Source organism: Platalea leucorodia (genome assembly GCF_965183815.1).
Source record: "Platalea leucorodia genome assembly, chromosome: 16".
NCBI lineage: Eukaryota > Metazoa > Chordata > Aves > Pelecaniformes > Threskiornithidae > Platalea > Platalea leucorodia.
In genome coordinates this window covers 13,313,702-13,337,329 of record NC_138838.1, presented here as the reverse complement: position 1 = coordinate 13,337,329, position 23,628 = coordinate 13,313,702, and the positions used below count along the sequence as shown (strand labels likewise).

General features: G+C 57.2%; 1 protein-coding gene across 5 annotated transcripts in view; it reads left to right on the top strand.

Moving 5' to 3' along the window:
* SMG6 (SMG6 nonsense mediated mRNA decay factor) overlaps positions 1–23,628 on the top strand; it is a 117,281-nt gene that overhangs the window by 49,950 nt on the left and 43,703 nt on the right. For all 5 annotated transcript variants that reach the window (XM_082328450.1, XM_082328449.1, XM_082328448.1 and 2 more), the window contains exons 11-13: positions 7,587–7,703; positions 8,228–8,396; positions 17,202–17,403. In XM_082328450.1, the coding sequence (XP_082184576.1) occupies positions 7,587–7,703; positions 8,228–8,396; positions 17,202–17,403 (488 nt within the window). The remainder of the gene's footprint in view (positions 1–7,586; positions 7,704–8,227; positions 8,397–17,201; positions 17,404–23,628) is intronic.

Here is a 23,628-nt window from a genome sequence, read left to right as displayed (position 1 = left end):
CTGGGCGGCCCCGGCTGCTTTGGGAACACGTGCAGCCAGCTCCCCTGTACTGCTGCGTGTCTGGGAGCTGCGCCGGGACCTCCCCTGGGGCCTTCCTGCCTCTCCACGGGGAGAGGTCTGTGCGGGAGGTGGACTGGGGGCATCCAGGTTATTACTGCAGCCCGAGGGTCACTTTGGGAGGGATTCAGCCCTGTGTGCTGCAGGTGGTGGCGTTCAGATCGGCCGCAGGGCTGTTCCAGGAGGGCTGGGGCTGCCATTGTGTCTGCTGCCTGCAAATTCAGAGCTAGGGAGCATCTTTCCAGGAAAGCTGCCCGTCATTCCCAGGCTCTTGGCAGGGTATTAGCCAGGGCTGAGCGAGGGCCTCCAGGTTCCCAGGCTTTTTTGGGGGCCGATGAGTGCGTGTGTGACTCGCCGGTTCCCAGCGGAGAGCTGGGAGTGCCCGTGACTCACAGGTCCTCTGCGAGGCGGTGTCGGGGAAATGCCCCGCAGCTGTGAGCATCCCCCTTGCTTTGCTGCTTTATATTCCCGTCGGTTGTGTGCCGTCTCCACCGCGGGCAGGCGGCGGTGGGACCAGCTGCCTGGACCGGCAGCGCGGCTCTCCTTACCCGCTTCCTGCAGACAGCCCCATCCTGGTGGGCTGCCCCATAGCCCTGCCAGCCCTGCGTCTGGCGGAGGGTGACTCACGGGGAAAACACTCTTGTGTCTGAGCGATAAGAGAGCAAGCAAACCAATTGCCTTCAGGTGGTGTCAGCTTGGAGGTGACCAGCCTCTGTCTTCTTCCCCGCAGGGCAGCAGCCGGCTGGTGAATCAGTTGTCTGTGCCGCCGAGCTGCTGACACATCAGCCGGCTGCCTTAGGCACGGCTCGCCCGCAGCCCCGCGCTCGCCGAGCTCCGCCACCTCCTGCGTCCCCTGGCCAGCCCATTATGTCGTCCTCGGGATTGTGTCTGGAGACCCGTTCGTTCGCTTGATTGCCTTCGCGCATGGTCCTTTACCGTGTCACCGGGGAAGGTGGGTTCAGCTGTTGCTCCCCGGGAGTAAAGCGCATCCGTGCTGCGCTCCCTGCCTGCGCTGGGGCCACCTGCTGCCAGCGCCGCTGCCTGGAGCCGCAGCTCAGGTTAGGACGGGGAGGCCAGCACGGAAACTGTCTCGCTGGAGTCCTCCCGACCCTTGGCTAGAGCAGTCCAGTTGCCTGAATCAAAAGAATCTTGTCTCCTTCGAGATGAACGCTTGTTTGCTGGTGTTTTAACTGCAAAAGATTCAGCGCTCCTTGTGTTAGCTGGGATGGACGAAGGAGCATGTCTGCTGCTTGCTTGCGAGCTCGGGGGTTGCTGTGGCTCGCTTCCACCGCTGCCTAGAGCGTGCTCAGAGCGGAGCAGCTGGGAGCCCTCACTTCCAGCCCACCTGCCCCGTCCCTGCGAGCACCCCTCCGGCCGAGGCCACGTGGGCTGCGCTCGCTCTGCCCTGATTGTCCCTCGCAGGATTTCCTTCGGCACATGGCACTTGAGCGGCCGCGAGAAGCTTCCTCCAGCAAATCCCTCTCCTCGGAGGCAGCTGTCCCTTGCATCGCCTGCTCTTTTCCCATTCCCATTTCCTGTGGCTGGTTGCGTTGCCCTAATAGAGGTTTGGCATTGCTGTTTTGCACACCCTAGTGGGAGAGGGGATGTGTTTATCACTTTTCCTGGAGATTATCTGTTTAAGCACTCTCTGACAGTTACAATAACAAGGGCAGCGCGTTGTGTTTCCCAGCAAAAGGACACTCGCTGCTGAAAGATGTATAGCACTAATTAGAAATACATAACATCCGGCCACATGGCAGCCTTCTCCCGGCCGCTCCGTTTCCTGAGCTCAGACGACTTTGACGACAGTTGGTTTATGTTTTCTATGAATATAATGTTCTCAGAGAAACACGGATTTCTCCCCGTTACAAAAGTCCCCATTCTCCCCGTCTCTCTCTCCCCCCTCCCCACGCACTCTTTCCCCTGCGAAGCAGGTAGATTTATGACTGCAGAAAGCCTGGGTTGGATCCTGGGTCGGAGCAAAGCTCGCAGCCCCTGCCTGGATGCAGCTGAGAGCCCAGGTGGACGCTCGCGGAGGGCGCTGGCAGCCGCGCTGGCCGGCCCGGCCCGCTCCCCAGGCGCTCGGCAAAGGCAACTGCCTCCTGGTAGACAAACAGCGCTCTTCGTGCAGACCAGTACCCAGCTGAAGAAAAAAACCTCTCTTTCCTACATGCGAAGAAATGGGAGGACTCTTCTACAGCTCAGAGGGTTTTCGTGATCTTCAGAAAAACCGCCCGTCCCTGGTTTCCAGTTGCTTTTTCTCTGCGCTCGCAGTCTGATGCTCAACAGCTCCCATTTTTTCCATCCCATCCCCTCTCCCTCTTCTCGCTCTTGGGCTCTGTTTCAGAGCAGATAGCCTGGGCATCAGTTGGAGGAGCCTAGGTCCAATCTCCAGCTCGCAGCAAGCAGCAGTGACTAGTAAAGGACATTTTTTCGGAAGTCCCTGTGTGCTGGATGGGAGCAGGGCGGCTACTCTGCTGAGCGTAACACAGGTTGGGTGTAAGGGCGGCTAGATGTAAGGGAGGTAGGAAGATGGAGCATGCTCGGGGAGGTGAAATCTTAGAAGGTTTTAGCTGCTGAAATGAATTCCTATTGAATATGGAAAAACTGCTGTATTTCAGATGTTTATAGCTTGGCCAAGCGTGGACAGATTTCTAGTAGGACAGGAAAACTCTCTGTTAAAAAGGTTATTCTGCAGCAGAATCTCAGATCCCCTTTCCAGGATTTGCAGTTGCTAGATTAGCTCAAGGAAAAGGTTGTAAGTGTTTTTTCTAACAAGGGTAAGCCACTATCTTGTTTCCTAGCCTCATTCTCACAAGTAGCCAAACTGTTTTGGCTAAAGATTTCCGGAAGAATTTGGGCTGAGACAAGGCACCCAGCATGGAAACTTCAGCTCCGATAGTTAAAGTCTGAGCCAACTGGAAAAAGGGTCTTACGAGTGGCTAGTGTCAGGCAGGCTTAATAACGTGGTGCTCAAAACCCTGCCTGCAGAAAAGACTGTCGGAGCTCATGTCCCACTGGCGGGTCCAGCGTCTGGAGCCCTAACCTCCCCGGGGGGTTGCCGAGGGCTGCAGGGCTCTCGCTTATTTTTCTGGTGCAGAAGGACAGATCTTTGAGGCAAATTCAGCCTATGAAGTGTGGGGTAATGCAAATTACCCAGGCTGTTGGTTCAGGCTGCAAAGTGCTTCATGACATTCCTGCTTTAAAATACTCTGCTGGCTCCTTTCTAGCCCTGTGCAGCGTTGCACGTACCTCGGTTTTGCTGGCATAGCCGATGTGGGGCTACAGGTGACTGACAAAGCTCCCAGAGGGTGGGTTTTCAGGCCAGCTCAGCTCCCTGCCGTGGCTGCAGCATGGCTCCACGGGCCGGGTGGTGGGGCAGCGTGCGGCGAGGCTGCGGTGTTACCCTGAATCAGTCTTGGCTGCAAACGCTGCGAGTCCTGAAGCCCTGACCTTAAGCTGTGGTTTAACAAGCAGTTATTTAGGTAGCAGTGCCAGCTGTACCCATCCTCCTCTCCCCCCTGCAGCACCTTTGAAGGCGATGGCACAGCTGAAAGGTGACATTTCTAACCCCGATGAGCTGCGTGGTCTGGTTCACAGGGTGGCTGCGCAGGCGAGAGCTGAGAGGTGACGTGGTGACAGGAGCTGCCTAGCTGATGCTGGCATTAAGAGGGACGTTTGCCTGGCTGCAAGGGGAGAGGGCGGAGGGGGACCGCGTGCTGGCTGTTGGTGCACAGCCCGGTGGTGTGCTGGATGGTTTCCTGCAGAGCGTCGCTGCTGCAGCTGCTGGTGGCACAGGGGAGCCACATCTCTGACCGCCTCGGGCCCGTGACCTCGTGGCAGCTTCTTTCGCATGTGATTTCTGTCCGTAGTCTGCCTGACCACCTCCGCACCGCGCCCCGGCTGTGTGGCGTGGCGGGGTGCGAGTACAGGAGGGTTATCTGATTACCGCCTGACTTGGGGTTTCAGGGGAGGAAGCGGAGTGCAGGTTTGTGGCGGCTTTAGCTGATGGGATGCCCTCGATGCCACCTGAAAACGCCTCTGGCACCAAGCTTTTGGTGACTGCCTGCGGGGATAGGATGTGGGATTGCCTGTGGACCTGACGCTGTAGTTCTGCTTCTCCTGAACCCGCTGTGGATTTGGAGAAAGAGATCTGGGAATTACAGGGTCTGCCCTGAGCTGGGCAGTCAGGATCTCTCTGCCTGCCCTTGTTGGTCTGCAGCAGCTGGTGGCCCCAGGTTATACTGGTGCTGCTCAACTGCAGGGACAGGAATCACCTAAGTGTCGCTCCAGCCTCCAAGAACGTCTCTTTCCATCTCTTTCTTAATGCATTGTGCATTACCAGCAGCACAGACCGTTGCTCAGCTCAGAGGTAATGATGCCCTGTGGGCTCCAGAGCAGATTTGTTGCTCCAAACCCCCTTTCAGCAAATCTTCTTACACAGTATTTTTCTCCTAGTGCCAGGGTAGGCTCAGACACTTTGTGCTGTGGGCGAGAGACCTTGCCGTGGGTGCAGAGAGCTAGTTTCCTTACTGCTCATCACTCAAAACACTCCACGAGTTTCTATCTAAACACCCTCGTTTCGTGAGCGCTCTGCCCTTTGGTTGTACCCTCACCTCGACTGTCTTCTGTGGCGCGGGCGGCTGGGGGTCTGCCGCCCCACGGCCTCCGCGTCGCGCAGGCGTGACCCCTGGCTCCCAGCTCCCCGCTCAGTGAAAGCCCAGGCTCCCTGCCTGCCGAGGAAAGTGGTGAAAAGGCACAAAGAGAAAGTTTCTCCTGATTTATGGTGCTTTCCTCTTCTGTTCTGCAATTAAGCTCTTACGAGCCTTTGCTGGCAGGGCTGGGAGCGGGAGTGCTGGTGCATGTTCAGGGGTCTTGAACGAGCACCCACCTGGATGCTTGTCCTTCCCTGGAAGGTTGTTGGGCTGGGGGAGCCTCCTTGAAATGAGGCTGACAAGCTTGGCCAGGGAATGAACTTTCAGGACCAGAGGAGTTCTGTGTAATTTAATGAGGAGATGACAACACCCACAGTAGCTGAGCTGGAACCCTGGGGAAACGACCCTTGAATTTGGGTGTCCTGTTCCTCTTACCCGCACAGCAGGCAGTTTTGCAGGCTGTACCAGGGCTGAGCATCGTTGCGGTATGTCAAAGCACTGTGGCTTTATGTAAACTGGGTGTGAGCCGGTGGGCACGTGGCTCACGTCTGTAGCAATAGGAGGTGTTTGATGGAGCTGTGGCCACAGTGCTCGGCTTGAGTGAGCGGGTCGGGGATGGCTGTCCCTGTGACAGATCACGTACATGAAACGTTTTTACTCTCTTTTGGGTGTTTAATGTTTTATGGGGAACTTGTAGCCTGCAAGAGGAGCTGCCGGTGGCCGTGGGAAGGGCTGAGGCCCTGGTACCAAGCCTGGCCATGGCCACCACAAAGCACTGCTCCGGCGCTTGGAGCCGACCTCTGGAATACATCGGGACTGTGCAGTGCTCGTGACCCTCGGCATCACGAAAGCCTTTTTTGGAGGGGGAGGACTTAGCTTTTGTACCAGCCCAGTTTGGGGGTGACTGCGAGTCTGGCTTGAGCACTGTGCCCAGGGTCCCGGGGGTGCTGCCCACCCGAAGTGTGGGGGTGCTTGCTGAACTGCCCGGAGCTGGGACTTGCCAGACTCAGGTGTGGCAGCGCGACGGCCACGGTCTTGTTGTGTGCCCGTTTAAGACAAGAAGTGAAGAGAGTCCAGCATCTTGCCCGAGTGCGGGAGGAGGGAGCGCGGGGAAGATGACTGTAATTTCTTGAACTGGACTGTGGCCAGAGCGCTGGGACTAACACTCTTAATTGTGGGAAAGGCTTCATGAAAGAGATTTACTGTCCCAGAGTGGTCACATCTTTAGTTTTATGTTTCCTCCAAAAGCTGACAGCCCCTGCAGTATGGCACTTCCTACCATTGCTCTGCGGCACTGGCTCAGCCCGGGCTCCGGCAGCAGAGCACCCCCGTTCAGCTCCCAGGCACCTCTGGTGCCACCCTGGGTTACCCTCAGCGGTCGCCCCACGGGTGCCGAACTCGTTGGCAGCTGTAAGAGCTGGCCAAATCAAGCTACAGATCTTCCTCCTGTTTTTTCCTGTATTTTCTAGATGTGCGTTAGTCTTTTTCTCGTTGTTTTTAACCTCCCACCCCATTGCTCTGAAATAATTTGCACTTAAAAACCCAGTGTTTGTTCTCTGCGCCTCAGGTGTTTTGCTAGCCCCGGCTGGAATGGGGTCTCAGTGTCTTGCTTTAATCCTCTTGCCCTTTGCTCAAAATCCCTGGTCTGCCACATCAGGGGAGTTCAGCTTCCAACACCTTCTCCTTGCCCGCATGCAGCTGATGCTTGCATGTGCGGCAGAGGTGCCTGGGAGCCGGGGCTCCCGCTCGCCGTCCCGGCACTGGGGCTTTGCTTGCACGGGCACTGGTTTGGAGTCGGTACCTACATATTTGCATTCACTGTGCAAATCCTTTGCCTGGCTTGCGGCAGCTTTTCTCACAGTGGCTGCAGGGTGAGGGCTGGAAGAGCTGGTCCTGCAGCAGGCGGTGTGCAAGCCGGCGAGGTGCCTGCGGCAGAGCAGCCTGCGCAGAGCAAATGGCACGGGCTTGTAGGAGACCCCCGAGCGGCACGGGTGCATCCCGTCCCCCTGCAGCGCTTCCCTGCCTCCCTCCGGGCAAGCCCCCGGCCAGCCGCTCCCCCCACATCTCAGGAGAGGCTGTGAATTGGGGGCAGGGGGGATTCAGGGGGCAGAGGGGATTCGGAGGGCAGAGGCTGCCCACAGGGCTTACAAATCTTCCGCGAGCAGGCAGCGCGGTGCCTGGGCGAGCACGGGCAGCCTGGCATGCCCCACGGTGCTCTGGGCCTTGCTGAACGTAACCCACGCCCAGCTCCAGGCAGCTCCCTCGAGCCAGCTCCCTGCTGCTCTCAGCAGCCTCAGAAGTGGTTTCTGGCTGGGTGTAGATGTGCCGGGGGGATTTGCTCTCACTCTGAGCCGGCTCTGGAAGAGCTGTGGTCGTGTGGCATCTACTTGAGTAACAGCTTCAATTAAGCTCTCTTGACAAGCTGTTGTGTGACTGGTGAACTAATGGGAGGAGCCCCCTCCTCAGCTGCTGAGGTTAAAACTCCAGCAGGGACAAAGATCAAACATGCAGCTAATTACCCTTTTAACACTTAAACATACCCCCCTCCTTCAGGGGAAGGCATCAGCTCCAAGCAGCAGCTTCTGTGCTGGGAGCCCCAAGTGCCGGCTCAGGCCGGGCTGGCTCAGCACGCGAGGTGGGGTCAGGCATGACATGGGCAGCGTGACTGCAGCCCCTTCCCCCTCCAGAGCAGCTACTCACCACCTTTTTCCCCGCTACGTGGAGCGGTTGGGTCCAGGACAGGTGCGAGCTGGGGAATCGCCCACCCCTGCAGAGATCCCCGCTCCATGCGGGATGCGGAAAGGGAGGCTGCGAAGGCAAAGCAAGATGGAGCACCTGACTTGCTCCCCGCTGAACCCTCTCTCTGTCTCCTAGAGTGCATCTCTGAAGACTGCCGCTCCGTCATCCAGGAACAGGCCACGGCCCTGGGGCTCTCCATGTTTGCACTCTTGGTGAGGAGGTGCACCAGCCTGCTGAGGGAGTGCGTGCAAGGTAAGGTGTTACCGGCAGGGTCCATGCAGCCGCCCGCGAGGCAGCCTGGTGGGGTTCAGGCCCTTGTTCCCTGCTATTTTGTACACCCCTTCCCCTCTGCTGAGGCCCTTGGATTCTCCCCGGTGTCCCAAGCTCTGCCCAGGTTAGGGCTGGATCATCTGGCAGGAAAGCCCCTGGTGCGTGCAGGCAGAAAAGTTTGGAAGAAAGGGATGAACGCAGAGCATGCTTTCTGCCAGCTATTGGGAAACATCCCAAAACTGGGACCTTGGGATCCTGTCTCTGTGACTGGTGCACTGGCACCCCACTGCCCTCAATAAAAGGGATCACAGGCGTCCCGGCTTGCCCGCCCAGCCAGCGCATGTAGGGAGAACAGATCTGTCTTTGCGCTTGCTGTGGGTTGTGGCTGTTCCCTTGTGCGTCCAAGGCTGGGATGTTGGGGTCCATGTTGTGCATCCCCTGTCCCTGCCTGAGCCTGGCTCCTGGCTACGGTGAGCTGCCTCAGCTCTCACATCTTGTATTTGCAGTTCAGCCACGAGAGGTGGAGCAGGAGGATGAGGAGGATGACATCAAGGTCTCTGCCTTGCCCCAGGACCTGAAGGAGCTGCTCCCCAGTGTGAAGGTCTGGTCAGACTGGATGCTTGGCCACCCGGACACCTGGAATCCTCCTCCGACCTCTCTCGAGCTCCCCAAACAGTACGTGCATCCTCTGGTCTGTCTTCTGGTGTCCGCTCCTTCCCTGGGCTCCTTGTGCCACCTTTCCCCCTTGCTTGTGCTTACTCCTGGCTGCGGCACTCTGACCATAGCACCCAGGAGACACTTGCTGTGCAGGGGATGTTTGGGGGGGACTTGTCACCCTTGGTGACACAGTGACTTCTTCATTGATGCACGGGTGGGGTGAAGTGGTTCTGAGGGGGCCTGGCAGGTGCCCTTTGCTTCTGTGCGTTAGACAATGTCCCACGAGCTGAGTTTTTACCTTCCACTTAGGACGTGTGTCTGCTTTTGTTGGGATACATCTCCTTTGCGCGCTCTGCTGGCCCAGCCTGCCGAACAGGCAGGGCCTTCCTCTTTGCAAGAGGAAAGTCCATTTCCAGCATGAGCATTTCATTGCCTCTAAAAAGAGTCAAAAGACTGAATCAGGCCAACGTGGGTCAGGCTGGGCTGGCCTGGAGCGGCTTGGCTGTTGCTGGAGCTCCAAAAGTCGCCTCCCTTCTCATTCAGAAACAGCTTGTCTCTACCCCTGCAACACACAAAAGGGTTAATTCTCTAAACTGGCCGATTCCAGCCCATTAGTCCATAATGCGGACTAGGCAATTTGCATATTTTTGGACAGAAAATCGAGTGAAAGGGCCAAGTATGGAGTATGCGAAACAGTGTCTGAGCATGCTCCGTAGCTGCTTTCCCGCAGGATTTTCCATCTGCCTCCGGTACTCCGGATCCAGAGCCTGAAATCACGTCTTATTGTTAATCCAAAGGAGCCAGAACCCAGGGTGATGGGAAGGCGCATTAAGAGTAATCCAGCAAAGTGGCTTAACCATTAATGGGTCCCCGCTCCGTGCGTCAGGTCCAGTCCTGCTCTCCTAGTTTATTGCCTCTTACTCCAGTTCTTTTTCATTTGGCTGAGGAAATGGAAATCTCACACAGGAAGTTCTGGGCCTCATTTTGTGGAGATGGAGTCTGTTTTCTGTTTGTCGGCTGCTCGGTGTGGGACCGCTGCCTGCTCATGTGAACTGCTGCCCATCTTTGGGCAGGAACTCAAACTGGGATCTGTCACGTGAGAGCGCGTGCACCAATCCCCCCTTCCCCTCGCGCTGCCTGCGCAGGGAGCTGCCGAGCCCTTGGCGACGGGCAGCCTCGAGATGGAATTTCTGATTGGGTTCGCGCAGCCAGCGCTCGGCGCCTTCCCCGGGACGAGCTGCCTCCCCTCCTGCGGGGCGCGGGGCCGCGTCCCCCCGGGCTGCTGGAGCAGGTGCGGGCTCCCGCTTGCCCATCGAGGCGGGAGAAGGCAGCGTTGGCAGCCCACCCCATGGCGCGGCGGCACGTGGCTCTTTGGGGAGCGGTGGGTATGGGTTGGTGGGCTCTACTCCACAAGGTCATGGTCTGCTCGGCGGAGGAACGAGGGTCTTCATCTTGTAGCAGACACCCAACCCCTTCCTCACCTTGCCCTCTCCGCGGAGCGTGGCTGAGCAGCCCGTCTTGCCCCATCCATGCCTTTAGTCTGGGGCATGGGCAGCCGTCCTCATGTTGGCTCCCAGCTCCTCCACGCTGGTGCTCTTTGGCTCACCAAGAGCATCTGTCTTGTCCACAGCGAGGAGATGGGCTGCTCTTTCAGCCCAGACCTCTTGTGTTGACCCAGCATTGCGTGGCTGAGCGTCGGTGGTCCAGGATGCTGGGACAGCAGCAGCTGAGCTGCCCTGGGGGTGCGGGGAGCTGGCTCCGCTCTTGGGCACGACCTGGGACTTGCAACGTTTTCCCTAGAGGTGGGAGAGGAAAAGGGGAGCACTGGGTTAGTGTTTCAGCTCTCTGTTGACACAAGCCTGCTGTCTGGCCTGGGCTGTTCAGTAACCAGGTAGAGTCACCAAGTCCGGGGGTTTAGATAGGAGCAGCTTCAAAGAAGTTTAGAAGTAAAACATGGGTCAGAGCAGCAGGCGTGTTGGAGTAAGCCAAGGTTTATGGGCAGGGTGAGCTCAGGAGCAGGGAGAGCATGTGAGGAGCAAGTGCAGATGCCAAGTTGCAGAACTGAGTGAGGGGCCTGTGCTGTTCCACGCGTGCTCTGTGCCCCACGGCAGTGGGACGTGCCGCAAGGTCCCCACCGGTGCCAACGGAGAAGCTGGTTGGACATGCTGAAGCCGCCTCCCAGTGCTCTGCAGCCGTTGCTTTCATTGCCCCTTGTAATGGCGTGGGCACAGAAAAGGGACAGTAAAAAAGCACCGAAGCACCCTGCAAGGATGCCGTGAATGTGCTAAAGCTTCTGGAAAAACCAGGCCCCGTACCCACCTGGCAGCCCCTTAGGAGCAAAGGCCTGGCCCAGAGCTCGCATCAAAGCGCAGCTCATCCGGGGCCAGTGCCGCTGCCAGAATGACGGCCTGGGCTCAGGGCCAGCAGGGCAGCTTGTCAAGACTCCGCCAGAGCCCAGGGCCTGGGCTGCCGGGGCTATACGTCCCGAGGCCTCCGCTCACGCTGCGTTCACCATGTTCTCGATTGCTCGTTCTTAGTGAGGGAAGGAGCTGGGGGACTTTGAGAACGTCTAAACTCAGCCCAGCTGTGGCAGTTGGTTTATTGCTTTCAGCTGGTACTTGAACCCAGGTCCTGGTCTTGGAGTCTTTCCCAGGTTTAATCCCCGGAGCTTTCTCTGCAGCTGTATGACACTGCACTGACCCCGAATGAGGATAGGAAAATAGAAACGGTGCCAAGCCAGAGTCTCTTTTTCATTTGGAGTCTGGCTGTCTGCCCATGACCAGGGTTACATAATGGGAAACATAGCTGGGGCTCTGGAGAGCCCGCGTTTCACCACGCTGCCCAGACCTTCGCGTTCTGATGCTATATATCTTCCTAATTGTAGCTCGGATGCATTTATCACACTGCTGGATTTGAGTCCTTACAAAAAAAAAAAAAAATAAAAGAAAAAAACACACACCAAATTCCTCAGCTCGCTGCTTTCCCCCTTGGACGGAGGCGGAGGGAAAGGTGTGAGGGGTGAGCGCCGCCGAAACCCGGTGTGCGGCTGCAAGCCATGCAGGAGTGGGCTCTGCGGAGCGGGATGGGAGGCTCAGGAGCCTGCGTCTTCAGGGTCCTTTTCTTGGTGGGGGCTTGGGAATGAAGCCTGGCTCCCGGCAGGCATCCTCGCCCCAGCTGGGGGCTCGGTGGTCCCAAATTCAACCTGAATGAGAAGCTACAGCTTTCCCCAGAACCACCCTCCTTGCTCTGGCACATTCAGCCAGCTCTCAGCAACACCTGCGCGGTCAGCGTGGCTCGGGATGCGCTGGGACGTGTTTTCAGGCCAGGAGGCCATAGAGAGGTGACAGCCTGCCTCGATCCCTCCCTTGGGGCTGCTGTGTGTATTTGAGAGGCTGGGGGTATCCTTCCCCTCCGCCTCTGGGAGAGGGGCTCAGCGAGTTTTCTGTGGCTCTTTTCTCAGGTGTTTGCAGGAGCTAAACCTGACCACGGACATCTCTGCCTCAGAGCAGCAGCGTCCCGTGGCTCGGGGATTGTGTGTCTGGACCAGGTGTTCCCAGGTCTTGTAGCAGCAAGCAACAGTCACTTCTGTGTCTTAAAATTACTTTATATCTGCATGTTTCATGGCAAACGTGGCATCGAGGTCCGAACAGGCGGTTGTTTAAAGCAGTTGCATTGCCATGCAGCTGGGTTGGAGCAGTGTCTTTCAGACCAGCTGTCCCCAGGAGTAATTTGCAGAGATCGGGGGGTAAAAGCAGGGAGCCTTGGGGAGAGGGGAGCAGGGTGGATTTCCTAAGGCAGGGATGTTGGCAGCAGATGGGGCGAAAGGCAGATCTCCGAGGAGGCTGCTGTCATTCGAGTGAATCCATCTCCTTTTGGGACATGTGGCTGAAGAACTGAGATGGGTGAAGAGGGCTGGGCACAGGCGAGCAAAGCTTCTCCTTGCTCCGCTTTGTTGCCGCAATGAATCCATTGCTAAACGAAGCACAGGAATCAATGGGGAAGGCACAGGCTAGACAGACAAACTGCCGCAGGGCTGACCCTGGAGAATCTGTGCTCCTTCCACACTGGAGCGAAGGGCCTCTCTTGGTTTGTGGAGACTGTCTGCAAGCATTTAAAAATGGTTAATTTAAACCAAGTATTAAATTAAATCCAAAAGCTCTGAGCACATTCTAGAGCTTACCTTCCCAGAGAGATCTGCCAGATCGCTCTCATCACATCGCTCTTGCGGAGAAGTGTCACTGAGATGGCAGCTCCCACTGGGAGAGATGGACAGAGTCTTGGACAGGGGTGCCAAGACCTTGCTGGAGTTTGCTGGAGACTAAGTGGAAAATCCCTTTTGCAGATCTCAGCCTTCATTAGTAATGCTGGCCACCAGAGTTTCCCTATCGAGACATCAAAGCGAGGATTCAGAGGTGTCTTGGTAGTGTAAACCTGGCTGAGAACGAAGGTAAAGTCGAGCGAAGCAGAAGCCAAAAGTCTCCGTGGAGAAGGGGGCTGTGGCGGAGCAGAGGCTGGCTGGGAGGAGACTGCACCTCTCCCGGGGAGGAGAGCATCCCTCGAACCGCAAAGGCAGGTTCCCGGGAGAGGAGCGGGTTTATGGATGCCCGGCTGGCCAAAGGGGCCACGTGCAGGGCAGAGCAGGGGAAATCATTGGTGCCACGGGGCAGAGGGGCTGTGACCGCCTCATCCCCGCTCTGGGCAGCTGCGTCTGACTGCAGGGTGACGTTGGTGAACGCCGTTTGGGGAGAGCTCCCACCGCCAACCCTTTTTGTTCCTTGCAGAGGAGCTGCTTTTAGTTCGGCTTCCCCTGGGCCCGGAGAGAGGAAACCCAGGAGGGGGACGCGGAGCGCTTTGTGCGGCGGTGCAGGAGCTGGGGTGGGCACCGGTGCTGCCTCGCACCGGGAGCCGGTGGGTGCGCGTCGCCTGGCCCCGGGAGCGCGCGAGCCCGAGGCGTTTGCCATCTGCACGGCAGCACGGCTCTTGGCGGCTAGGGAACACAATGCAGGGCTTCTTCTGCGCCGCGCTTTCCGGGTTTGTTCTGCAGCTGTGGAGTTTGAATGTTAGTGTTTAAACAAGCTGGTATTACACAGGAAATGGCCACCTCCACAGGCCCCCGCAGGCTTGTAACATGGGGTCATTGTGCTTGATATTAATCACCAGGCGGCCCGCGCCCCCGGTGAAGATGGTGGCTCGCACCAGAGCGCCGCGCAACACCCTGGCCGGCGGGGATTCGGCGAGTGTCAGGCTCGCCCCGGTGCCCTCTGCTCTCCCCACGCTTCAGTGCGTGCCTTTTGCCGTGCGGTGATGCATGCCCATCGTGGGCATCCGTCTTTGCCAGGAGCCATCCCCGCGCAGACCCGGCCCCACCGGGGCTGCACTCTGTCCCCGGGCCGCGCTCCAGCCCGCGCGCTCGGCCGCGCACTTGTGCGGCGCTCTCGCCGTCGCCTGGCCGGGCTGCGTCCTGTCGGCGTGCAGCTGGGCTGCGCTCACACTGACAGCTACATTAAACCTGGAATCCTGAGGCAATAAAAAAGAAATTAACTCTTATTTTTTTTTCCTGTCCTAGTGGAATAAGCAAATGTAAATGTGTCTGTGGGGAAGTGAATGAACCCCCGTTCTGAGGAAAGACCTCGCGCTAACCCCCTTCTTGCTTCCTCGGTTAAAAGCTCTGGGAGCCTCGTCCCTGTACCTGGGAGCTGCGTGCCTGGGCTCGGTGTCAGTAATTTGGGGCCTCCCTCCGCAGAGGGACCCCGAAGCCGTGGCACTGTGCGTGTGCAGTGCTTCCAGGCACCTGGCCCTGCCTTGGCTTGGCAGAGCGGCTCCGGCACCGCAGCGCCGGTGGGTGACATAAGCCAGAAGTGCTTGGAGGTGGCCGCGGCGGCGGCCTGGGAAGAGGCAGCGGAGAGAAGGCGCCTGACAGGGCTCCCGAGTGTTGTGCAACCTTCCAGGGCGAGTGCACGTCCCAGCAGATCCACGGGGCCGTACGGTGTCGGCACGAGCTGTTAGCCCTCGCTGGCTTTGCCAGCGGCTAGCAGCTGGTAAATGATCTTGGTGATGCCAGTGCTGGAGATGCACTCCAGAGGAGGAGCTGCACTCGAGGGGAAGACAGAAAATTGTCAGATCCACTCTCTGTGGTGCTACCTCTGTGTCGCAGGAGAAAACCAGAGCAGAAACGCCAACACCTTCTTCTTTGTTGGCTTTTTGAAGGCTCTGCAGGGTGCTGCATGTGAGGGGGTGCTGCCCGACTGCCAGCCGCGGCCGCAGAGCTGCTCGGCGTTGCATTGCAGCGAGATCTTGCTACCCGGGGAGCCAGCGCAGTCTGCAGTTTGACTGAAGGAAGCCCAGGGTGGAAACCTAACACGTCCAGTGCGAATGACAGATGTGGCAAGGCACCGCGAAGCTGTAGGGAGCTGAGGATGAAGGGGATGAAGTGACAGGGACTGCTGCCGTGCTCGGGGCGGTGAGGGGCTGCCCTGCCTGGCAGCGCTGCCGGAGGGCTGGGGGGAGAGGAGGGGCGGCCGCTGGGCGGGCTGGCTGCAGGGGGGTCAGCAGTGTTGGCTCGGTCACTGTTCACATGGCGCTTTTCTGACATGGGGTGCCAAGCCCCGTGGAGGGAGACGGCTGCCTGTGCTTCATCTGTGCTGCTCCTCCGCCCCGCTGCCACCCCTGCCCACTGTGCATCCCGGGCCTGCCCGGCATCCTGCCGCTGCTCTCTGCCTCCCTCCTTCCCTCCCTCGCTGCTTATCTCCATCCCCTGCCTGCAGCTCTGCTTCTTGGGGAACACAGGCGAGGTCTCTGCAACGTGTCTCTCCCTTCTCCTCCGCCCGGGCCCCGTGCACCTGGCTGTCCCAGCCCCCGGGAACGTCCCCTGCATCGGTGCCTGTCCCCGACGCCCCAGTGCGCTCGTTCCCCGGCAGCTGCAGGCGCTCTCCCGTTGCTCTCCCCCGCCGATGCCTGCAGCCTCTGCACCTCCGTCATCCGAGCGAGCCCTCGCTGCAGCCCACGCTGGCAGGGCCCCACCAGTGCTATGTGACCGGACTCAGGCAGCCCAGCCCAGTTGCCAGCAGGGCACTGGGGGAGGGCTGAGCCTCCCAAGCCCTGTGCATCTCCCATGGGCAGAGCTCGCCTTGGAGGTGGCCCAGAGCAGCCCTATCACATCCGGTGCTTGTCTCTGCAGCCTGGGCCGGAGGATAAACTATCAGGGCTGTGGGGCAGTGGATCATTCCTCTTATTATTTTCTTCTTTTGCAGATAGGGGTCGTGGAAAGTTCAGTTCCTTTTAACCCTCGCAGCTCTGTTTATTTTCCAGCTGGTAGCACAAACGCAGCGTTTCCCATTACATCACAAAGGGCCTCGGACAGATCCCTCCGAAAAACGTGTTGCAACTGTTTATTTTTTTCCATATTTAAACATTTCTGACAGCCAGACCTGGCTGAGCCAAGCGATGGAGCTTTGTGAATGAACCCAGCTCCTGGTGTCTGTGCGCAGAGGGCTTTGAAGGACCTCTTCTCCTCTGCAGCGTGCGGGCTGGGGCTGGCTCAGGGACGTGGGCGACTCTGCGTTACATGTGTGCTGATTACGTGCCGGGCTTTGATTAATGGCTCCTCATTCTGCCTGGCTCCCAGGACGCTCTTGAAAACAAGATGTTTCATTTCAGTGTGCTTTCCTGGTACATTGATTCCCGTAAATAACCGAGTGCAGACTCTGTCCACCTGGAGCAGTTCAAAGAGCAGGGGGCCTCCCTCCAGCCCCGGGCTGCCGCAGGCCGCGCTGGTCACTGCTGCGCCCGGGCGATGCTGGCTGCTCTGCGCTTTTCGCTGCCCCGGAGGTGCTGGGTGGAGGAGCAGCCCTCCTTGCTGCCACCAGAAGCAGATCGGCCCCAGTTTCCCCTGTTCCCCGCTTTCGTCCCGGTTTCCGCACTAAAAAACCCCTCTCTGAGTGCTTTTAGAAACAGGAGGAAGAAATGCAATGCGAGGCAGCCTGGTAGGCTGCATTGCTCCCGTGCTTGTTGCCTGCTTCCCCCGTGCTGACCCTCTCTGGGGTGCTGGGCTCTCCCCAGGGTGTGCTCAGCGATGGGGATGCGTGGAGAGCGGTCCAGGGCTGCTGGTGGCCTTGTGTTTGAACCCAGCTCCCCGCATGTCACTGCCGCTCCGGGAGGCTGAGACACCACAGAGGCAGCTTTGCAGGCCACTTGCAAGTGTTGAAACTGTGGCCAGAAGCAAAACATGGCTCAACGCCCCCGTGGCTGGGGGTTAACTAAAAAAATCTTGGTGCTTTAGAGCACGGCTGCAGCACGTGGTTGCAGCAGATAACAGCCAGGTGAAGGAGAGGGTGCCCTGGGCTGGGCTGGAGCCCCCCAGGCTGGGCCGGAGCCCCCCAGGTGCGGCTTTTGACCCGGCAGCAGCGCAGGGGATCGGTCTGTCCTCCCAGCAGGCTTTGAAATTGAGTAATAAGCGGCATTTCTCCCATCTGGAATGAGCTGGGTTCCTGCCGGCACTGCACGGGAAGCTGCTTCCCGCTGCCTGTGCCAGCTCGGGAGCAGGCAGAGGTGGGCAGAGCAGCGGGAAGGGCGAGATCCTGGGAGCCGCCCCCATCCAGGGGGACGGGGTGGTCGGTGTCGGCGCTGGCGGGCGAGGGCTACGAGCCCTCCTGGGTTCGGTGCCAGCGCAGCTGCGCCTGGAGCCCTCCCGGTGGGGTAGGTTAGCAGCGGCGCAGGGTGGCGTGCCTCGCCTCGCCTCACCTCTCTGGTATTCGCTGCAGCATTGCAGGCAACTCCCAACGCATTCCAGCCCCGAATTGCTCACGTCTCTCCTCGTTCTCCCAGGGTCTCAGTAGATGTGTGGGCGACGCTGGCTGACTTCTGTAACATACTGACCACAGTGAATCAGTCGGAGGTGCCCTTGTACAAGGACCCAGATGACGACCTTGCCCTGCTTAGCCTGGAAGAGGATCGGCTGCTCTCGGGCTTCGTTCCCCTGCTGGTCGCCCCCCAGGAGCCCTGCTACGTGGAGAGGACCTCGGACAAGGTCAGCAGTAGGCCAAACATCCCCCCTCGATTCCTCCAGACTTTTATTCTTGGGAAGTTTTCTGTGCAAACGGAACACGATTAAGTCATTGAGAAGGGTGTTAAGGGAAAATATCGACCTTTCAGCCGCTGACATCCAGCTCTGTGTCATGAAAACCCCTCTCGACTTCCTCTGGTGTGTGTGTGCTCGCTGGCATGTTGTATATACGATCATTTCCTCACTTGTTTAAATAGTGCAGCTTGTGTTGGCAGTGCTCTCGGTGCACTCCAAATGGTTTGCATCATGCTTAAAGCACCCTCCCCCTCCCCCCGGCCACAAAACTCTGCCTTAGGAAGGCAGCCAGGACTTTTTTCCTTCTCTAAAGAGGAGAGTGATAAATAGGTGACTAGAGAGAAGCAGACACCATGTGTTAACGTACAAAAGGCTTTTAGGAATATGAAGCATTCCCCACTGCCCGCTCTCTATTTTCCTTTCTTTGCTCTAGGAGCCCATTCTAGCCTGAACTTTCCTTTGGCTGTTTGTTTTTAGAATAATGAAATCAGTTCCCTTGTTGATGTGGGGTTTTGGGTCTGCTCTCTGCCACCACCTGGCCAGAAGGGACCTGGGGGCTGCGCTTGGATAACGTATCTGAGCCTGATGGGGGATGGAAGAGGCACAATGGCATTTGTTTTGCACGCCCGTGGAGGCACGGCGGGATAAGAGTGGCTCTCAACAGTTTCCTGCTTGGAGGCAGAGTCGCAGCACCAGAACCGCTGCTCATCTGGGAGGCTGCAGCGTTGCCTCCCCGGGCGGCTGGTGCTACGAGAGGAGAAGTGGAGATGCAGGGGCTGGTTTCTGTGGAGAGCCTGCGTGTGACGGTGGCAACGTGCCTTCCCATGTGCCGCTTCTTCTTGACATTTTCCTGAAATGACGGTGAGAAATTTAGGACCTTTGTCACAGAGGGACCCAAGAGGTGCAAATTTCTGTTTCACTTCTCTGTCTGCCCGGCCCATGCTCGCGGCAGAGGAGCGCAGCGTCCCAGTGAAACTGAAGGCTCTCCCAGTCTGGGGAAGCACCTTACTCCAGGAAGTCACTGTGGAAAACCAGATTTTCAAGGCTCTATTTGAAGGGGTGAAAATAACAAGCTGAGCTTCCTCGCTGTCCTGGCTCCCCTTGCTCCTGGTGCTTTACAAACAAACTGTACAATGCCACTGGTGGGAGCTGGTGCCCTTCACGGCGCAGCAGCAGCCACCCAAGCACCCAGGATTATCGGGCACGGTGGTACCAGCTCAGCGCCGCTGAAGAGGCAACGCAGATCCCAGAGGGAAGGAGCCAGGCCTGGCTGTGTCCGTCCCCCCTTTCTTTCTTTTCTCTTTTTTTTTTTTTTTTGCCGCCTCTGTGGGTCTTGTTTGGTTTGAAAGTAGCTGACTTTGGAACCGTGATCCCACCCAGCAGGCTGGGGTGTTCGCTCGTGTTTGTGCAGGTCCGAGCCCCTGTGGCGTGCCAGTTGTGTTGCGCTGTCTTCTGGTCTCTGCCTTACGCGCCCAGCACATCGCACGGAGGCGGACGGAGGAACCCACGGGTGCCAGCGCTACCGTGGACACACTGAGCAGAAGCAGCGGGTTCTGCAAGGTCTCTTCTCGATCCAGTACTGACCAGTGTTTTCGTTAATGGTCAGACTGGTGAAATGGCAGGTGTGCATGTTCACTTTGTGGAGGTCACCCAAGAGGGTTAAGGGGAGACCAGTGAGACAGAGCAGAGGTCTCAAAAGCCTGACTTCCAAGAAGGGACTGGAAGAGCTGGGGCTTTTTAGTCTAGAGGAAATTCGGGGAAAATGCAGCGAGCTGTTGCAGAGAGGAGGAGAACAAGCTGTCCTCCAGCTCCATGCTGAAAAGCGCAGGAAGGAATGGGCATAAATTGCAGCAAAATAGATTAAGGCTAGACTTTAGGAAAGGCTTCATACCTCTGGGTAGTTAAGCACTTGAAAGCGGCTTCCTTAGTGATTCTGCAGAATCTCTTCAGCCTTGGAGATGTTTAAAAGCAGGCTGGGTGGCTCTCTTGGGTACAACTTGGGTGGAGGTGAACTGCCTCGGAAAAGGAGGCAGTGACCTCTTTGGATGCTCCTACCCCATTTGCTGTGATTCGGTAAAGCTGTAGAAAGGGACTGGAGTGGCAGCTGCGTCGTTACAGTCAAATGACTACCTTGTTCCCCAAATCTTCTCCTTCTGCAGTATTAATGAAGGGAATTATTTGACTCTCCAGAAGTGGGGTGTTGTGGAAGGCAGCGCAGACCAAGCCAGGAAGGTATGGCTGAGAGGCACGAACCCATATGCCTTTCACAAATGACTGTGAGCAGGATACGAAAAGGCCCTTCCCTGCAAGAAGCCCCCAGTCCACCTTAACCGGGGGATCCTTGTGTGCAGTCTCCTGTCCACCATCTGCTCCCTGCCCTCCTTTCAGCGTGCAGAGCCCCGATGAATCTGACTCCTCAGCAGAGGCATCGCTGGGCTGTTTGCAGTGGAAGGGTGCTGTGTCCGTGCCCAGCATGGTGGCACGAGGGGACCCGTGTCCCTGAGCCTCAGTCAGGCGATGGCAGCAGGCGCTGCGGCGGAGCAGCTCTGTCTGGCACGTGCCGCATCCAGCCGCCTTGCGGGAACCTCCCGTTTGCGTGCTCCTTGTTGGGTGCCGATTGACTGAGCTGCGAGCGGGTGAGAAACGGTTGGTCTGTGCAGCGGGAGCTGTCCTTCCCGTACGGACTTTTCATTGCTTTTTAGCAGGAGTTATTTTTCTGCACCCAACTTCTTTCTCTTGTGCTCTCAGTCTTGGCCCAGTTTTCAGCCCACGTTCCTGACAGTTCTGTGCTGGAGAGGCAAAGAAAATGTACTGCTCTTTATATGGCACCCTGTGAATGTCTTGTGGGCTGGGAGGAGGGGTCTGGTATGCCGAAGTGGCTCTGGGAAGCTCGCTGTGATACCTTTCCTATCGCCTGCTTGGCTAGGAAGAGGTGGTTGGCTTTTTACTGCGAGGATAATATCTCACCTTGCTTGCTGATGCTCCAAATCCTTACCCCATGCTTCTGCACCGTAGTTTTTTAATGAATTTGTAACATTTCGGAGGAAAGGAATCTGTTGAAAGGCAAGACTGGAGAGTATTGGGCTCAAACGGTGTTAGGTTATTGGCTCCACCAAGAGGATGGTTGTTTTGTAAGCTGTATAGGACAAACACTGTGCTTCCCACTTCTTTTTGTTCTCCACGTCCCATTTAGCAGATGGAGTGCAGTATTCAGCCAGAGTTTCTCAGCAAGTTTTTGAGCATTTGGCCTGGCTCTTATTTTGAGTGAAAATGTTCTGACTCCGTTCGTTGCCATGAAGCTGTGCGTTCGGATTCCTGCTGGAGCCAGTGTGACACTTAGAGCTTCCCATCGTCTCTTGCACTGTCATTGAAGCTGTAACCAACAAAAGCTGGCTCCGGGGTGAGCATAACTTGGTGATGTTTTCCTGGGCGTATGTTGGGCAGATATCCATTGCAGCTTGTGTGATGGAACACCATCGAACGTACCAGTCAACAGCAAACTATGCAGCCTGGTGCCTGAGCTGTCAGCCTCTGTCTGCAGCATTTGCAGCCACAGGAGACGCTGCCAGGACCTCGCTCACCCAGCGTTGTACCCGAGGCAAGAGCAGGGAACGGCAGCATGGCTGAGTTAAGATGGGGAAAGAAGGAAGGTAATAGATGTGGATTCATCAGGCGTGTGTGGCGCTGCTGTGGGGGCCTTGTGATGGAAAACCCTCGGGTCATGTTGAGGTTGAAGCAAGCCCTAGTGATGGCGCATCTGAACTGTGCGTGGGTCTGTCCTTGCGCAGCCCTGGGAGCCTGGGGCCTGTCCTGGTTTCCTCAGCTCCCACTGAACCCCGTTGTCTCCGGAGCACCCTGCTCCGCAGTGGCCCCAGGGAGCTGGTGGCAAGGCTGGAAGAGGGCTGCAGGTCGCCCGGCATGGAGCAGGGCGGGGAGGTCCTTCTCCTCCACGCAGGCCCGTGGCATCGCTGCTTGCCCGCATCCCTGCAAGCTCTGCGTGGGCTCGACGTGCACCACCCAAGGCTGAGCCTGCAGCGCCCGCTCTGCCACATGCCCCAGCCAGGGAGATGTGGAGGAGAAAGTGTTAATGTCCCTTCCCACAATAAACCTCTCTGCATGGGGGGTCCTGAAACCTGAGCCTCTCTCTCCTCCCCCAGCCCTGACACACTTTAATAAAAGGTTTTTAAACGCCAATAAAAAGGCAGCAGCCCCAGCTCACCAGGTCCGGGGCCCAGGGTCCTTGGGAAGGCACTTCACAAATGTGTTTTTTGCATTTTCAGGCTTTTGGCTGGTGAATAAGATTGAGGAGAAATACTCCTTCCCCTGATAACAATACAGTGAGATGCAGGATCAGCAGTGTGTGGATTAAAACCAGACGGTGCATGATTAATACATATGCTTATAGGGCTAGTCACTGTGGTTCCCTCCTCTCAAACAGAAAGGCACTTTTTTTCCCCTCATGTGCATGCTCATGTGTGGAGTGGGCTGTCTCAGATACTCACCACTCAGCTAGTCTCAACCCTGTCTCACCTCACCAGGCAAATGAAAGCCCTGAAATGCAAGGCTCTGAAAAGTAACCAGCAATATTTTACTGCCCCAGACCTACAGGCTGGGTGCTGCGTGGCTCCTCCAGCTCCAGGGTGGCCAGTTAGCTTCCCATACTCGGTGCCGTTCTTGTTTCACAAGTGCTTGCTTCCTGCTCTTTGCACTACTCGCTTGTCAGTGCAGACAGCCCCAAACCCAAGCTTTGTTCTCCTTAGAAAGCACAGATCTCTTTCCTCTGTACTGTCCAGCTCAGGTGGACAGTCCAAATTTGACCCTCTCTAGTTGCCCCCACATGCTCTAGGTTTGCAGAGCCAGTAGCCTTTGAATTAGCTATTTAGGAGCTAACTGTTATTTAGAGTTGGGCTAAAATTAGTCCTGTCTTGTTATTCCCTTCACTTATTTACGGTATTTCAGTCTTCTTAAGACTTGCAGATATCTCTTGGCAACGCGTAGTCATGTCTCATGCTTCTTGGAAAGGGAGCCCCAGGTTTAAAAGCCCAGGAGGAATAGCTGTCGGAGCGAGCGGGCTCTGTCATGCCTCTAGACATCGGATGGTTTGTCCTTTCCGAGACCTAATGACTCCTGGGATGCCAGGGGTGAAATCCACGTTAGAGTGGCCACACTGCAGTGATTTTGGGAGGATTTCTTGCAAGGCGTCAGAGGAAGAGTAGCAAGACCAGGGCTCTGAGAGCACAAACTCGTTGTAAGCAGAGAGAAAACCCCAGTGAGCAAATGTAACTGTTTTCTCAGCATCCTTTCCATATTCCCATTCCATAGCCTTGGAGCATCTCCCTCCAGCTGGCAGGCAAATGTACTCAGCCCATGAGAGCGAGAGCTTCCAGCTTGGAGTTTGGTCCAGAGAGGAAAAGGGAAACTGTGAGCAGAGATCGGAGCCCCAAGCAGGAGAGTCCAAGGAAGAGTCATCCTTGAAAAACTCCTTCCATTCCTGCCTGCCTCGGTTTCCAAACAAGCAGCGAAAGATCCCTGCCACAGGCAGCCCTGCTCGGAGCGGGGACTTGGCAGGAGCTGGCAGCCCCGAGGCAGCAAAGTTAGAAATGTTTACATTTTCTGACCAGTATCTGAACTCCATCCCAGCCTCGACCTTCCCTTTCATGTGGTGCCTTTGGATTGTAAAAGGCAATTAGGCTAAATTATGGGCCATGTTGGAAGATGATGTCACCGGGCGATGGAGGAGAGGCTGGATTTTATGCCACCATGAAGGCAGCACGCAGAATATCACCAGGCTTGAACTGCTCATCCATCCTTGGCGTCTCCTTGAGCCGCAGGTGCCAGGGACCGCGTGGGCACCACGGGAGCCGCGCTCTGCCTCTGCCAGGCGTCGCTAGCGCAGCGGGCGGCATCAGGCCAAGTCCGTGTCCCCGGTCTGGGGGGCGGAGGAGGGTACGCTGGTGTCTGTTGGGCTGTTTTAAATGTACCTTCATAGAAATGGGCACGAGGGCTGTCGCAGTGACTGCTGCTGCATCTCCTAGGGCTGTGCAGGGCACCTTCCAGAGAGGTATTCTGTTCATTTATCATTTGGTCTCAGTTTTTAATCACTCTTTAAGCTAGGAGAGTTTTGAGCATGTTCTTAAAGCTGTGTTTCTCCAGCTGAAGGTATAGGGAACTCAT